The following is a 16,613-nucleotide window of genomic DNA, read 5'->3' as shown; positions in this document are numbered from 1 at the left end:
CATGGCGAAGAGCTCGCAACGGCGGAATTTCTGTGGTATGATCTTTTCGAATGACTAATGGTGATGGCTTTTGCATATTTTAATTTTAATGATCCATGGTCGTCACCCAATGGTGTTGCATTGGACTTGCAGTGGTAACATGGATTCTGAAATTTCTTATGCACGGTCTTGCTTTGAGGGTTTTTGGGGATACCATCATACCACTCAATTGTCATCTGGTTTTTTCTTGCTAGCACAAAAGGATTTGTTGCATAACATTTTCTATTTGAGGGTATTTTTTATTTTCACATTGTTTTCTGCTAAGACACTGGTTAAAAAAGCTATTAAAAAAACTTCACTGAAAATTGTATTTACAAGGCATTGGTTAAAATTTCAATAGAAACTTTATAAGCAAGATAACAGATGAGAAACCATTGAGAAGCAATGTATACAAGTAATATTGTCAATAAAATTACAGATAAGATACAATATACACACAATGAACTCATTCCGATACAATGTTGCAATTTGAGAGCAGCAAATTTGAACCGTCCGCATAATTTCCACTGGAGCTTTGGTTCTGGAAGAAAATCTAGGACACTATTTTATTTTCGGTTGGAGGATGCTCACTACTTACAGTTTTGAATTCTGATCTAAGAATGTTCTCCTGCGACCTTCGGTATTTCAAATTGGAATTTTGAAGATATAGCAGAAGGATAGTCCTTGGCTACCAACGGAGCTAATGAGATGTAGCAATCAATCATGGTTGTGAAAAGTAGGATCAGAATTTGAAATTTTTCTTCATGTATAGAACAACCTCTTGCTGAACAAAAAATTCAGGTCTACCAATTAGTAAACTTGCAATGAGGAACTCATTGCGGGAGAAAGGGAGACATGGATGCTATAGATTAAGTAAAAGATAGTAGCGATGAACCGAATACTAAAAACTCGTTTTTGGCGAAAACAAAATAATAAGATGACATGTGCAGAATATGGACAGTTCAATTGGTTGAATCATGAACCGTAACTGCCTACGGTTTGAACGGTTTAAAGCAGTTGAACCATGAATTGGAGATCTCATTAGTTCGATGTTTGGTTTAGTTTTCAAAAGAATGGACACGTACGTATCTACTAAATCATTATTTTATTGATAGTAAAAATAGATTAATATGTAGATAGATAGATTGCTTACAATGAAACAAAGTAGAATGCATCCTGCTGCACCGGGATACAAAACATACCAGAAACTCAAGTGTTGCAACTTAACACCATCAATGAAAAGCAACGGCATGCTTACGGCTGTACATTCAGCAAAGTTTGCGGGCTTAATAATGCTGGAGATAGATACTTGTTTCAAACCACAAAGAAGCAAAAATACCTGGGGGGTGAATAGTGTCTGTGTAAATCATGTAAGCAACACAAGCTGCAACGCTAGCACTCTTGGCTAGCCATCCAGGTCCGAATAATGTAAACGCTAAGACACCAATGGCTGCACAACCTATTTGGGCCATCAACATATTGTACTTCTGCATAATCACAATTAGGTGATTTTAAGAAACTCGATTTAGACATTGTATCTCTGAAGCAGACACTTATGATCGAAAGTGTGTCCGGTGTCCAACACCTACAACACATGTGATCACATTTAACTAATGTTTTAAAATTATTATCAGTATTCATGTGTCTGTGTCATGTGTGGTGTACGTGTCTGTGTCACATATCACTGTATCAAAGAGGTAGTAACAGTAGTAGTACCCGTGCAGAAGGGGCTTGGGGAGTGGCAAAGAGGATTGCAGAAACTGCTCCTAATGGTGCAACTGTGATTGAGAGACCTTTTGGTGTCAATAACTGATCCAGTTTTCCCAATATGGCCATTGCTGCAAATGCCCCTTATGATTTTAATAAGCACAAACAAAAGGAGAAACATTTAAAGTCATCAGATTTTTATACCAAAAGATATTAATAAGTGATCTTCAGACCTGTATAATTGAGGTAGTTAAAATAATGGTAATGGAAGAATGATTTTTCAAGATCATAACATTGGTGTACCGATAGGGTAAGAAAATTATAGTTGTTAATCATATTTAACTCTGTTGTCAAGCTGTTATAACATATTTTATTACAAGTTGCATAAAGATATCCATACCAGATATAATTAATGTATGTACCTTTTATACTATTGTTGCAAAGTACAGTAATTAAATTCATAATATCTATTTTTTTGGCTCTTAATACTTTGGGAGTTTGTTCATTAGGTAAATAAAGTCTGACACAGAATCAACTCACGTGTTCCCGATCAATTCGTATCCATTGAAGCTCCTTAACCACTTCAATTCAACCACTTAGTTAACTCATATGAGTAAACCACCAAATTAGTCCTTGATTTTGTATGACATTCTCAAATAGGTTCCTGAGATTAGGATTATCTCAAAAAGGTTATTGACTCTTCTGTTTTTTTGTCTAGTAGTCTAGTGGCTAGAAATTCCACTTTAAAGGTAAATAAATGGAGTGTTCCGAGTTCAAACTCTGGATCCTGCATAATATATGTGATGTCCCTACCAACTGAACCAAGCTAACGAGGACAAAAGGTCACTGAACTCTATTAAACTGACAATATACTATATTATGCTTAAAATTATTTAAATATGTTGATGTGATTAGTTACTGTGTCTAATAATGATTCTAAATCTATTTAGCACTATAATTAGTAAGATGGTTAGTACAAATGAGTTTCATATTCTTCATATCATTGCAATCTAAAAATGACATGATCCAAAAGAACAATAAAAATAAAGGAAAGGTTGAAAGAAATTAGTAGCATACCTGCAGAAGGCCAGAGAATGTCACTGAAGGAATGAGTGGAAGAGGATTTGGGAGGTTTGAAATTCTCCCAGAAGGAAGGTGATGCCACGTCACTTGATGCCTTAATAACCACATGCCTTCTTCCTAGTACTTTATTATTTTTATTAAAACCACAATAATCAAAAACCAATCCTTTCTTCCTATGTTTGATGTTAAAAGATGGTGGTAATGATAATGGTACCATAAATTTGGTACTACTACTACCACAAACAATTGAAGAAGAAGACATTAGGAGCATTTTTATTGATCTTAAAATGAAGAAAACTCACAAGTCCTTAATTCCCTCTATAGAACTCAACATGACAGGGTTGCATGTAGGATTAAGAAAACGAGAAAAGACACGACCATTGGCATTGAGACACAAATTAGCCTTTCAAAACCCCCAAAGGTCACCCAACCAATAACAAAAACCACGGAACCACCCACCTTTTTCCTAGTATTTCCTTAACTTAATAATCACTCCAATTACAACCTTTATTAAATTAATTAATTAATTGATTGAAACTTGTGGCATATATATAAGCAAAATACAATAAAACAAAACCATGGTTTATCTTGTACACACGACTATTACTATTAGTATTAGGAGTACCTCTACCTCTTCTCACTTTGTGGTCTTCATCCAATCTCTCCTCTAAACAATTTTCTCTGCTCCACATTTTTTCAAAAATCACTCTTTTTTAAAATATACTTTTTTAAAGTTTTTTTTTTTAGGTGGAATAAAGTTTTTTTTACATTCAAACTTACATTGGGTTTTGAGGTCATCGTAGACCGAACTGGAACAACTTTCATCAAGTGATAAAGGATGAATCTGTAAACAATCTGTTGAAGTCACTACGAGAGCAAGAGTGGAAATTTTGAGGATAAGATAACATACCTAATGCTGCTGTGAAGAGTTGTTTGCATAGGCGCTCTGGAAATGAGCTGTTGGACATTCATGGAATAGCCTGTTACTAAAACGAGCGCTCATCGATGTCAAAATTTGGTAGCCGTTGGGAGGCGTTGCAAACTGATTAGCCATTGTGAGCCAGAGCAGATCCAAGGATGAAGTCAGATTTGGTCCATTGGTCAGTCCGAAACAAGGGTTATTAGAAGAAGAAAAAAAACTTATATTGGGGGTAGTTAGGGGAGTTCTTCATTTTGACTTCAAGTCTTTGTTCTGTAAAGTTCTTTTTTTCAAACCAATTTTTAAAAATTATAAGAAGCTATTGAAAAACAAAATGAACCTCAAACTACTCATAACCATTCCAAATACACTAAATTACTAGAAAACAATAATGAAACATGCTGAAATCATTGGTTTTTAATTTTGTTTTGCCTTTTTGTTGAGAATTTTTTGTGAACATTTGGCAGAACAAAACTAAACTGCTGTAGAACTAAAAAGAAAGCAGGAACAACATGGCAAATATTGCAAAATTGTCCATAGATAGACCGAATTTAACTAACAACTTGATTAGTCTCCCAATGCTCATGAGTGCAAGAACAAAAAACGATGACATTTCCTTCTGTAGCAAGAAGCCGAGAACGGAAAAACATCATTCCAAATACCAAAAACCACTGCCATCTCCAAGTTGTCCTTTTGGTTTTGTTTTGGACAAGGAGATAAATTACAAATCTATTTACAAATGGTTGTTACAACATTTGGTACAAAACTTTTCTACAAACCCAAGCCGCAAATGGGAAGAAAGTATGCATCATTAGCCATTATCAGTGATCTGAATGGGACTCGTAAAATTCACTTGGACAAGGAGACATGACCTCTTGTTCCAGCAACTGCAATACTTGATTCATCGATGGACGGTCATCTGCATTTGAATCAGTACATCTTGCTGCTAGCTCCAAAATTACTTCAAGAGTTTCAGCATCGACACCACTGCATCTTCTGTCAACCACGTCTTCCAATCTGTTTTCTTTCAATAATGTGTTCATCTGCAAAAATTAATTGCCAAAACTTCAGCAAAATTATGTATGAAAATTCTCATCATGTTACCAAGGATATGTATTGAATAAGTTAAAAGCTTACCCAACCAACAACATTTAAGCCTCTCTTGACAAAGGAAGGATCCGTAGGCCTCTTTCCAGTTACAAGTTCGAGTAATAAAACTCCAAAGCTGTATACATCTGACTTCTCAGTGGCTCTCCCACTTTGTAGATACTCTGATCGATGTATAAATAACAAACCATAAATCATTCAGTTGGTTTACCGAGATATCCAAAATCTACTTTGAAGTATCAGTTAAGCATCTAATAATATTTTTAAATTAATTAATAAGCAGCCGACTAACTACCAAGTGCATACATATATGATATTGATTTCAATATCGTAATATAGAATAGCTTGACCATATTATACTGCAGATAATAAAGTTCTTCAAAAAGACATCGCCAATTTCAAAACCTCGATGGCTGCCCCTCTTTCAGCAGATTATAATAGTGACAATTATAATGTCAAAGAGCTGAAGATGCTTAATTTTGATTTCACGGTTGTAACATTGTTAACAAATACTTGCACCATAATGCATATACAGTTAACATTATAGCCGAGAGTTTTTGTGCAACTGATTTATAGCCAGGAAATCAATGCAACAAAAAAAAAATATAAAAGACTTTGCATATATATTTCAAAGATGTAACTAAAGACCACCATGCTTAAATGTAATATGGTGACTTTACGCACAAAAGACAAGATAAATATTCAGAGCTACAAAATACATACCTGGTGCCAAATAGCCAAATGTGCCAGCAACCACCGTGGTAACATGTGCATCTTCATCAACCAAGAGCTTTGCAAGACCAAAATCAGAGATGTGAGGCTCCATGTTTTCATTAAGAAGGATGTTGCTAGACTTTATGTCACGATGCACAATTTTCGGGGAACATTCATGGTGCAAGTATGCCAAACCCCGGGCAGAACCAAGGGTTATCTTTAGCCGATCATTCCAATTCAAGGGTTGTCGTTCGGTATTTTCTGAGGAAAATATGACCAATTCAAGAGTTAGTCTATCATTTAAGCTGTCTTAGGGAAAATAATTGAGTGTATATAAATGAATAATTAGCATACCATGCAAGAGATCATCTAAGCTGCCTAAGGCCACATAATCATAGATAAGTAGCCTTGAAGAAGGTAGCCTGCAGTAACCACGTAGGTTTACTAAATTTATGTGCTTGATGCTGCCCAAGATCTCTAGTTCCCTTTCAAACACTTGATCAGACCCTTCCCGGCTTCGGTCAATTCGCTTAACAGCAAATGTACCAATATCATTCATCACCATTCGGTAAACAGTACCGAATCCTCCTGACCCTACTATATCCTCTTCATCTAGAGACTCCAGCTTTTCTATGATTTCAGATGATGTGTATGGCATATCACCATGGAACGTAATAAGTTTAGCGCCTGTTAAAAGAATAAGTTAGAATTTACAAAGAATGAGTTTTTTTATTCTTCTGTTGTTAATGTGAGTTTGTCATAATTGAGATATCGCCCTTACTAGCTGATGGATCAACTTGCTTCTTGACTTCTATGTATTTCTTAGCAGCTCTTTCCTTCTTTGATGTCGAACGAATCCAGAGTAATGAAAGGGTTATGATAAGTGCGAGACCCAAAGTTGCCACTGCCCCAATTAGCACAGCCTTCATGTAATGTGAAGATCTTTTGGTAGTAGGAGGGACTGCATAGATTTAAATTAAATTATTATACATTTCAGGCAAATGTAAACTACTAAACATGGAAATAAGCTATTACTATAGTAACTCATACAAGATAGTACTTAGAAATCAATCTAAGGATTTGTCTTATTCTTACCTGCAGCTTCGTCACTTTCGGCATGTGGTATCACCACAGGGAAACCAAGTGATGTTCGACATGGCTTTTCTAGTTGCCTTCCACAAAGATCTGAATTGCCAAAGAACCTATTCATATGAAATTAATTAATGATTAGCAGTATAAACATGCAATGAAACGAACTTGTTCCCCAAAATGCATAGAACAAACACAAAATAACAGGAAAAACAATAATCTGAACAATTACTAGCAGTCGGCAATACAACCAACTCTTAATAGACGAGAAACTAGAGAAAACCACAACTCACATTACTTTTAATAATCTTATAAGGAATTACAAAACTTGCACTATTACTAGACTCTAGCGATTTTAAACATTTGTAACTATAATCCTATTCAAGTTTCTGATCTCATCACCATACTACAGCACATAAAAAATAAAAAAAAAGTAGACTTGTTCATTATCATTACAAAATCTCAGAAAATTCCAAATCATGTTTGATTTGATCTAATGGCTACAACGCATCAGCTAAACCACATGACATTACAAGGATTACGAGGAAAGAATACATACGAGTTCTTCTGGAAGGTGCTTAGTACTCCAATGTCAGGGATTTCACCAGAAAAGAAATTGGTAGACAGGTTCCTAATACAACAAGGAAGATCAGCATTACTGAAAATTGGTTTTCAGTATCATTATGACACTGAGCTATAAATGCTAAATTTACTTACAAAACTTGCAAATGTGAGAGACGACCAATAGAGGAAGGAATAGATCCTTTTAATCCATTGCTTGATACATCCCTGTATTTAAAGTTTGCATCAAAATCATAAATGAAAACAACTAAAAATGCAGTTGAGTAACTAAAACTATTCAATTGAACTGAAAGCTGAAATAAGATAGTTAGGTCCATAGCTATTAAGAAAAACTAGAAATCAATCCATTTCATTATAAAGGGACCGTAAATCGTAATAAAACAAGAGAGCGGGACTTACAATATATTTAAAAATGAAAGGTTTCCGATGCCAGCTGGTAACCCTCCTTGGAAAAAATTAGCCCTCAAGTACCTTTCAATAGAGTCAAATGAATCATTCCATCATGGTATTAGGAAAAAAAAAAACGAAATAGACAAGGAAAATTTCTAGCAAAGAAGCTATGAAGCACGGACATAGACACCTGACACTTCGGCACCCATAATAATTTGAGAAAATGACACAATTCAATGTAATTTTAAGTATCAGTGTCCAACACCGATGTGTGTCAGACACAGGGACACGCCTAATCCAAGGAGTGTCCGTGCTTCATAGAAAGTGAACAATTTTCGATTTTCACTTACAGGGCTCTAAGCTCAGTACAATTGGTAATCTCAGTAGGAATGATTCCATGCAAGCCATTCTGATGAAGCGCCCTAATTCATTAAACCATTGAATAAAATAAGAATGACAATAATCTAAAGAACTAAATGCACCAATGATACAAAGAAGAACATTTTGTACTTACAATCTCTGAAGTCTACTCAGTTTACCAATGCTGGGAGATATTATTCCCCCAAGCTGCATATATGGTAGATTTCTGAACAACACAAGACAAATTTAGTTTCATATTCAGCTCAGAAAGTGAGAAAAAAACAAATAATAGAATGAAAAACATAGTTGTGGTTACAATACATACATTGAGCGAACTCTTTGTTCATCACCAGGATGACATGAGATTCCAGTCCATGCACAATGAGACTCATCAAACTCTTGCCAGTTGCTAAGAACATTCTTAGTGTCATTCAAAGTGTTTTTGATCTCCAACAACGTTTGACCTAACAAATTTAATAAAAAACACTTAAAGTTTAAAACTTTAAACAAAATCACAAAAATGGGTAGAAAAGTACTAAATAGTAAATACAATTATTGTGACAAAGTACATAAAAATAGAAACTTGTTGGAAAAAGTTCAGTACAACATAAAATAGGGTTTGAAGAAGAAAGTTCTTACCATCTTGGGTGAGAGCAAGAGAAGAAGGGTTGAAAAATGTTGTGAAAATCAGTAAGAAAGCACAAGCTACAATGGTGATTTCCATTTTGAAGAGTCTCAATCAAATGAGGGTTTTGAAGTTGAATGGTGGGAATGAAAACACTTTCACTTGCAACACTCAAAGAGAGAGAGAGAGAGAGAGAGAGAGAGAGAGAGTGTTGAAGTGATGATTTTTTGAACTAGTGGGTGGAGTGAGTGTGATGACAATGTAGACCAAAAAAGGGGGTTCCATGATTTTTAGTTTGAGATTTGAACTAAAAATAATAAGAAAAACATTACCAGTGCAAAAAAAATTTAAAATTTAAAATATTTAGTGAATAAAATAGTGTGATTCATATTCAAACTCAAACTCTCCGTAATTTAACAATCAGAAATTTCACCTTTAATATGGATAAATGAAGTGTTTGGAGTTCGAATTTCAATCTCTGCATATAAAATATTACTCCCTCCGACCTTAATTATAATCAAATATGCACTTTTCAGATATTGTATTTGGCCTTAATTATAGACCAGATATATTAGTTATCAAATGAATCTAAAAAGTGGAAATTTTCTTATAATTAAGGCCGAAGATAGTATGTCTCTTACCAATTGAGTTAAGCTCATGGAAACTATATAGGCTCTGGTTGGTAAAAATAAGCTATAAGCTAGCTGATAGCTGATAAGCTAACTTATAGCTGAAAAGCTAGCTTATAGCTGATAGCTGAAAAGCTAGTAGAATAAAATTAAAGTGTTTGGCAAATTTAGCTGTTGTAAGTACAAAATGACATAAAAATACATGATTAGTGGGTAGTGTTTTTTTTTTTGGTAAGTGTTAGTGGGTAGTTATTATAATTTTTAAAAAATAAATAAATAAAATTAATGAGATTAAATATGGAATAAAATGAAAAAGCTATAAGCTATAAGCTCATACGCTACTTGAAATAGCATATCAAAAAACGCTATAAGCTAGTTAGAGAAGCTCATTACCAAACACTTCATATTTTTTTCAAACAAGCTTATAAGCTAGTTCAATAAGCTATAAGCTAGCTTATTGGACTTAGCAAAGAGTGCCATAATCAATTTTTTAACAGTATATTTTTTTATTTTTTTTTTTGTTTAACTAAATACAGTACTCCCTCCGTCCCAAAAAGAATGACCCATTTTGAATATATGCACTATTCATATATATTGTTTTGACCATATTTTTCTATTAATAAATAAAAATAAATATTAACATATAAGATGTTGTTAGATTCGTCTCGATGAGTATTTTCAAAATATCAATTTTTTATAATTTTTACTATTATACAATTAAAGATATTAGTCGCCAAAGTTATGCATTGACATGCGTGTTTCGGTCAACTGGGTCATTCTTTTTGGGACGGAGGGAGTAATAATTATAATTTGAAGCATGAATATAAAAAGGAAAGTGAATGAATGCTTTGGGTATACTCCATTTTTTTTATATTTTATCTTATGTGAAAAAAGACAATTTTTTGAAAGTTGATATGAAAAGTGGTGGTACAGTGTGAAGAAGCCGTTGTTCAGGGAGAGATTCAAAAGAGAAATCTTTTAACACTCGCCTGAGAAGGCTAGAAAGTATACGCGCCGGTGATTGTAGGGTTTGTAATGTGTTAAGACCAATGAGAAGAGGTGTTGATGCCACGTAGGTGAGTGGGGTTTTAATTTTAATTTTAATTTTTCTCAGAAACGACAGACATTGATAGCAATCATACTTGGTTTGCGAATGAATTTTAATTTTTTGACTCAAAGTTCCTCTCTTTGGTCAAGTTAATCTCACGTCCCTTTTAAATTAAATTTTAAGTTCTTCACAAAAAAAAATAAATTAAGTTTCAAAATTATTCTAGAAAAAGATATTGAATCATGCTGGTTCCGTTGGTTGGGGTTCTTTTCGAGTTGGGATCCTCTCCATTTTCAATTTTTTTCTTTTTTTTTTATCACTAAAGTTTTTAAATATTTTGGGGTGCATAAAAGTAATTTCACTTCATTTAATGTCACACTTTTGTATTTATATTTCCAAAATTATATAGTAATAGAAGAAATGAAAATATTTGAAAATTGAGGATCTTGACTCGTTCTTCTCTTGTTACGATGTTTCATGGTACAACAAATCGTTTGGAAATTGGGATTTGTGGCTGAGTTTGGTTCTGATCTGGTGGCTTTAACGAGGTTTTTGATGTTCCCTTGCAGTTGGACGGTTGCTTCTGAAACTGGGTTCTGTAACAGTTTGGAAGGGTTGGACTATTAGGGAGATCGAAATAATCCGAGTTTTATCCAGGAATTCCAATGAATGAATAGAATTCATTGAAATAAAACTAAAGAGATGAACAAACAGAATATTGAGAGAAGAGATGATTATAACGTTTTTGCTTGTTGTCACTCAACCTAGCCGCAAGGACTATAAAAGGGTTTCCAAAATTACAACAATGCCCTCATAGGGGAAAGGATATTACAACCAGTAGTATTAAATAAATGACACCTAATAAAATTACTATTGTTTCTAGAACATGGAATAAATTAAAAGAAACAATCTAATTAAAGGTGCTAGAATTAAGATAAATATAAATAGATGATTTTGCTAACAGGCAACATTCATGTCACAATACCCGCCGCAAAAAGAACACTTTTGTCCTAAATGTTAGCAGGGCAACACTCAAGTTAGTAATTGCTCGAGATGAAAGTGTATGAAATAGGTGAAATGTGTATATCTTAAGGATGAATTAATACATGCACATATATATATATATATATATATATATATATATATATATATATATATATAGTAGATTACGTGCATAACCGTATTATGAGTCTCATTGTGTGAGTGGAATGAAACATGAATATCTCATGACAGAGATCATTTATCCAATATGAGTAGTGTATCATACCAGTATGTTGAACCTGAAGAAGTGTTATTTATACTCCGCGGATGAGGCCTTGTGAGAACAATACACCTCATTGATGATGACGGAAGCAATGTTGGCTTTAGGATTTAAATGGGCTATTGGCTTTATGTGTCGTTGGCCTGTCCAGAACAATATATAATATGTTAATTTATTTTATTTTTTTTACAAAAGGATACTTATAGCATTTCACTCATAATCAAATGACTTATACATGTCGGTACATCAATGAAAACATGGGAGCGAGCTATAGATAGGGCTACCCTGGCTAAAGCATGAGCTACCTCATTCGCTTGTCTCCTATTAAACTCAACACGAGATTTTTCAAAATATGACTTAAAACTATGAATACATTCATTCAACACATCCCCAAACTCAGTAATATCGAACCCTCCCTTATGGAAATAGTCAACCACTATTTTTGAATCAAGTGCTAAATCTACCCTTTGGAGTTGAAGCTCATGAACCCAATTGATGGCATGAAAGAGTCTCAATGCCTCGCCTAAGTTCACACTACATATTGGTGAAATCCACATAGTTTTGGCTAACACAAACAGACCTTCATCATCACGAATGCATGCACACTCCCAAGCCCACACGATTTTGTTGAGCCGAAAACAACACATCAATGTTGCACTTGTATCTTCCAATTGTCGATTTTTTCCAAACAGTCCTTACACGATCAGCCCTCTTGCTAATATGAAACTATACAAAATAAAATACAAATCTTAGATAAATTACCAAAATCGGTTAAAAAAATAATGTAATTCAAACTTCTTTCAAGAAATGAGAGTGTAATTAATCAAAACAAAATTCGTTAGGTTTTTTAATTGTTTTTGTTTTTGAATTTGATAATGATTTTTTGGCTTAATTAGTAAAATGGTCCCTTAAAGACATTTTTGGTTTCACATTGGTCTCTGAAAGAAAAAAAGCTCTGAATAGGTCCCTTAAAGAAAAAATGTCGGAATAGGTCCCTTAAAGACATATGCGTTAATCAGTTTTGTCCTATTCGGACCTTTTTTTAGGGACCAAACTGATTAACGGAGATGTCTTTAAGGGACCTATTCGGACTTTTTTTTTAAGGGACCTATTCGAACCCTTTTTTTTTTAAGGGGCCAATCTAAAATCAAAAATATCTTTAAGGGACCATTTTACTAATTAAGCTAATAATTTTTTGACTCATGAATTTGATAATGATAAATATTGAAAAAATACTTAAATTTGATTTTGGTTTTCTAAATAATTTATTTTATTTTTATCCTTACAAAATCGCAAAATTTTACAAGAGTCCTGACCTAGAATGATGGCTGACGTGTCCCGATGCTGTCACGGTGGCACATCTCGCTTCTTTTCTTACTCTCGCTCACATTTACTTACACAATGCCGGTTCCAACCACTTTTTCTATAAGACTGGTTCACCGGTTCTCCGAAGAAATGAAACCGGTTCGGGTTCAAACCGGTGACTGGCCGGACCGGCGGAGTAGATGCGATACTACCAGATGCTGCTCGCCATCAGTTTTTGTTCCCTTCTCAAGGTAGCAAAACGATGTCGTTTGGAAACGATTTTGGATGGTAACTAACTCCCAATCCTTCTTCTCCTTCGTATTAATATTAAACAAAACGACACTGTTTTGATGATTTTTGCATTTTTTGTTTTTGTTTTGGATGAAGTGCTAATCCACCAAAATTAAACTCATATATGATTGTAAAATTCGGGATCGAACCCGGGTCACGATGTCCGGCCTAACAATTTCAGCATTTTGTCAGTTGAGTTCTGACTTATGAGATGATGATTTTTGCATTTTATCTATCTATCTATTTTATTTTTTTTTGATAATTTTTATCTATCTATTTTTATTAAAAAAGAAAATGTAATTTAAAATGGAAATGTTAATGAAAAAAGGATCATATGATTCACGTTTTGTTTCCTTTGGACTAAGTCTCCACATATCTTTTTGAATGACACACACGTACACTAAACAACATAGGATTTTGAGGAACTAACATTTTTCTATAATAAAATGAAAAAACAAAAAGAATGTTTTCCTATTATAAAGGACACGTTGATCATCTCCAACAAGTTACTAGGCTAGTTTTGAGGAACCATGAAAACATTATGAGCCGCCATTTGAAATGGTAAAATGTATCATCAAGGAATATAGTTAGTAGCTAGTACTTAGAAAGAAAAAGAGTAGAAGAGAGAGAGGTAGAATCATCAGAAATGGAGGAGAATGTTGTGAACACTAATTCTACTTCTTCTTCACTCCACCTACAGCATGATCAAGAAGAAGAAGAAGCTTCATCTAGAGATGCAGGAGGATGGAGATCAGTTAAATATATCATTGGTATGTTACATTTCATTCATATATTAATGTTGTTACAAGCATGATTGGTATTCATGAAATGTTTTGTTTTTTAATTATAAGGTAATGAATCGTTCGAGAAATTGGCTTCGATGAGTTTGATATCGAATCTAACAGTGTATCTTCTGACAAATTATAATCTAAGTGGGTTATTTGTGGTGAATGTGGTGCAAATTTGGAATGGATGTTCAAACATTGCATCAATAGTTGGTGCTTTCATTTCTGATACTTATCTTGGCAGGTTCAAGACTCTCCTCTATGGTTGTATTGCATCACTTCTGGTAATTAATTATTATTATTAACATCTAAACTCCTTATTTTAATTTTTGATTAATTTTTCAGGCATGCACATATTTATTGTAATTTTTTTTTTCATTCTATATAAAATGCTTTCATTTCATGTTCCTATGATCCTATCCCTATGTATTGAAACAGAATTAAAGAAAAATGTTAACTTTAATTCATTGGTATGCTGTAATTAATGTAAAAATGTTAACTTTAATTATTGTAATTCCTTTCTATTAATATGCAATGAGTTGGTTTACATAGTAGTACAAATATTTGATTAAACTTTATATACTACCACCAAGTTTACAAGTCTGGCCTATGCCGCCGCGATCATACTCGAGCGTCTATCCATTTATAATCATGACTAACTTATTACATGTTGAGACTGTGATTTAGCTACAAATGATATAAACATAACCAATCTTGGATTTTATTTGACAGGGAATATTGACCATTACACTAACAGCTGGTATTCATCAACTGAGACCTATTAGCTGCAAGAATATTCATACACCAACTTGTCAACATCCACAAAATTGGCAACTAGGAGTTCTCTTTGCAGGTCTAGGACTATTATCGATCGGTGCTGGCGGAATTAGGCCTTGCAACATTGCTTTTGGTGCTGACCAATTTGACACCAAGACAAAAAAAGGAAGACTGCAATTAGAGAGTTTCTTTAATTGGTGGTACTTCACTTTCACCATTGCACTTGTTATAGCACTCACTGGTGTTGTCTATATTCAAACCAATGTAAGCTGGACTTTAGGATTTGCAATTCCAACGACGTGTCTCGCTTTTTCAATAACCATTTTTCTGTTAGGCCATAAAACTTACGTTTACAAAAAACCTCAAGGGAGTGTTTTTACTGACATTGCAAAGGTGATTTCAGCAGCGTGTCGGAAACTCAAACTTCAACTTTCTGACAAACCTTTATATGATCCTGTTTCAACATTATCGGAATCAGATAACATTAGGCTTGTTCAGACAGGTAGGTTCAAGTTTCTTGATAAGGCGGCTATAATAGCCGATCCAAGTGAACTGAACAACGAAGGTATTGCGAAAAATGGTTGGAGACTTTGTAGTTTGCAACAAGTGGAACACTTGAAATGCTTGCTTGGAGTTCTACCAGTTTGGGTGACAGGAATTTGTTTTTTCATAGTAATGGATCAAAAAAACACATTTGGTGTGCTTCAAGTTATACAAACCGATAGGTCTATTGGACCGCACTTCAAGGTTCCACCAGGTTGGATGAATTTAGTTTCAATGCTAGCACTTGCATTTTGGATATGCATTTATGAGTGTTTCTACATTCGTATAATGAGGCGAATCAATAAAACGGCTCCAAGAAGAATTAGCATGGCATACAGAATCAGAATTGGGATTCTGTTATCCATCTTAAGCATGTTGGTGGCTGCAATTACTGAGAAGAAGCGTCGTGACTTGGCTTTAAAACACGGTTTGTTTGCTTCGCCAGTGAGCTTTGGTTTGCTCTTACCCCAGTTTGCACTGTCGGGTTTCAGCGAAGCCTTTGCTACTGTTGCTATAATGGAATATTTTACCTTACAATTACCGGAATCTATGAGAACCGTTGCTGGTGCCGTCTTCTTTTTGAGCTTGTCCATTGCTAACTACATTGGTTCATTAATTGTCAATGTTGTTCATATAGCAACATCACATAAAGGGCAAACACCTTGGTTAGGTGGTCATGATATAAATCATAATAGGCTTGATTGCTATTATTATTTAATTGCTTCCCTTGGTGTTTTGAATTTTATCTACTTCCATTTCTTTGCTAGCCATTATTTGATAAGCAGCAAGGACACTGAGAAAGCTAAGGTGCAAGATGATGAGGACAAGGCTATGGAGTTGGAGATAATAGGCACTATATGAAGGGAAACTTGATCATATACTCTCATTTTGCTTGAGTTTAAATTTAATAAACTTTAGTTCTTTGGAGCTTATGCTTTTATTTATTGTTGATTCCTTTAGCTTAAAGAAGTTCTATGTAGTTCAGTTTTGGTATGGTTGTATATGGTTTTAAATCCTTTTTTTTTTTGTTTATCTTGAACACTTTATGTGTATGTCAGTTAGTAAACTTTTAGTTTAGAGATTAGTTTTATTTTATTAGAAGTTTAGAGATTAAATTTGGTTACATTTTGCCTCCATTATTATAATTTGGTCATTCAGGTTAATTTCTTTTTCTTTCAATACGCGAATGAGTTTCTCTCCGGTCTACTAGTACTTCGTCTTTTTTTATCTAAACTTTCTTTGATGAATGATTTTCTTTAACACAATCATATGGTCAGCAGTCTCAATAAAATACCACAATATTTATGCATTCGAGATCAGATAATTCAATTTTCAACGCAATTTTAAATATAATTATCAAACATAAAATCTGAACCATCT

General features: G+C 34.0%; 3 protein-coding genes across 6 annotated transcripts; 1 reads left to right on the top strand and 2 right to left on the bottom strand.

Moving 5' to 3' along the window:
• Window positions 1–360: 360 nt before the first annotated feature.
• LOC123883145 lies at window positions 361–3,952 on the bottom strand. Of its 3 annotated transcripts, XM_045931871.1 has the most exons (6): window positions 3,719–3,952; window positions 2,803–3,652; window positions 1,735–1,868; window positions 1,358–1,505; window positions 1,172–1,278; window positions 361–802 (listed from the first exon to the last, which is right to left on the bottom strand). In XM_045931871.1, exons 2-6 carry the CDS (start codon window positions 3,077–3,079, stop codon window positions 761–763), a joined length of 708 nt encoding a protein of 235 aa, XP_045787827.1. In that variant the 5' UTR covers window positions 3,080–3,652; window positions 3,719–3,952; the 3' UTR covers window positions 361–760. The 3 variants fall into 3 exon arrangements, with proteins under 3 accessions (XP_045787827.1, XP_045787828.1, XP_045787829.1); XM_045931872.1 differs by lacking the exon at window positions 3,719–3,952 and having other exon boundaries at window positions 1,735–1,856; window positions 2,803–3,393; XM_045931873.1 differs by lacking the exons at window positions 1,358–1,505; window positions 3,719–3,952 and having other exon boundaries at window positions 1,172–1,357; window positions 2,803–3,397.
• A 297-nt stretch (window positions 3,953–4,249) lies between these two features.
• On the bottom strand, window positions 4,250–8,981 carry LOC123883144 (LRR receptor-like serine/threonine-protein kinase FEI 1). Its single transcript, XM_045931870.1, has 13 exons — window positions 8,609–8,981; window positions 8,295–8,433; window positions 8,124–8,195; window positions 7,960–8,031; window positions 7,619–7,690; window positions 7,355–7,426; window positions 7,197–7,268; window positions 6,644–6,750; window positions 6,330–6,509; window positions 5,903–6,235; window positions 5,558–5,809; window positions 4,865–4,998; window positions 4,250–4,770 (listed from the first exon to the last, which is right to left on the bottom strand). Exons 1-13 carry the CDS (start codon window positions 8,691–8,693, stop codon window positions 4,549–4,551), a joined length of 1,812 nt encoding a protein of 603 aa, XP_045787826.1. The 5' UTR covers window positions 8,694–8,981; the 3' UTR covers window positions 4,250–4,548.
• A 3,964-nt stretch (window positions 8,982–12,945) lies between these two features.
• LOC123883143 (protein NRT1/ PTR FAMILY 2.8-like) lies at window positions 12,946–16,348 on the top strand. 2 transcript variants are annotated; one of them, XM_045931869.1, is made up of 4 exons: window positions 12,946–13,125; window positions 13,829–13,898; window positions 13,980–14,197; window positions 14,646–16,285. In XM_045931869.1, the coding sequence occupies exons 1-4, from the start codon at window positions 13,123–13,125 to the stop codon at window positions 16,092–16,094; spliced, it is 1,740 nt and encodes a 579-aa protein (XP_045787825.1). In that variant the 5' UTR covers window positions 12,946–13,122; the 3' UTR covers window positions 16,095–16,285. The 2 variants fall into 2 exon arrangements, with proteins under 2 accessions (XP_045787825.1, XP_045787824.1); XM_045931868.1 differs by lacking the exon at window positions 12,946–13,125 and having other exon boundaries at window positions 13,688–13,898; window positions 14,646–16,348.
• Window positions 16,349–16,613: the final 265 nt, after the last annotated feature.

Source organism: Trifolium pratense, linkage group LG5, assembly GCF_020283565.1.
Source record: "Trifolium pratense cultivar HEN17-A07 linkage group LG5, ARS_RC_1.1, whole genome shotgun sequence".
Classification (NCBI taxonomy): domain Eukaryota; kingdom Viridiplantae; phylum Streptophyta; class Magnoliopsida; order Fabales; family Fabaceae; genus Trifolium; species Trifolium pratense.
This window is presented reverse-complemented; position numbering and strand designations above follow the sequence as displayed.

Bases quoted from the DNA above. Each gene is read 5' to 3' on its own strand.
- LOC123883145 (XM_045931871.1), bottom strand. From the start codon at position 3,079: ATGCTCCTAATGTCTTCTTCTTCAATTGTTTGTGGTAGTAGTAGTACC. The intron at 1,869-2,802 runs GTATGCTACTAA...TAAAATCATAAG, and splicing joins CATTCTCTGGCCTTCTGCAG to GGGCATTTGCAGCAATGGCC. The intron at 803-1,171 runs GTAAGCAATCTA...TTTTTTGTTCAG, and splicing joins GCATTCTACTTTGTTTCATT to CAAGAGGTTGTTCTATACAT.
- LOC123883144 (XM_045931870.1), bottom strand. From the start codon at position 8,693: ATGGAAATCACCATTGTAGCTTGTGCTTTCTTACTGATTTTCACAACA. The intron at 7,427-7,618 runs GTAAGTCCCGCT...CTTTAAATACAG, and splicing joins CTTTCATTTTTAAATATATT to GGATGTATCAAGCAATGGAT. The intron at 4,999-5,557 runs GTATGTATTTTG...TACATCGATCAG, and splicing joins ATTTGGCTATTTGGCACCAG to AGTATCTACAAAGTGGGAGA.
- LOC123883143 (XM_045931868.1), top strand. From the start codon at position 13,775: ATGGAGGAGAATGTTGTGAACACTAATTCTACTTCTTCTTCACTCCAC. The intron at 13,899-13,979 runs GTATGTTACATT...TTTAATTATAAG, and splicing joins ATCAGTTAAATATATCATTG to GTAATGAATCGTTCGAGAAA. The intron at 14,198-14,645 runs GTAATTAATTAT...TTTATTTGACAG, and splicing joins GTTGTATTGCATCACTTCTG to GGAATATTGACCATTACACT.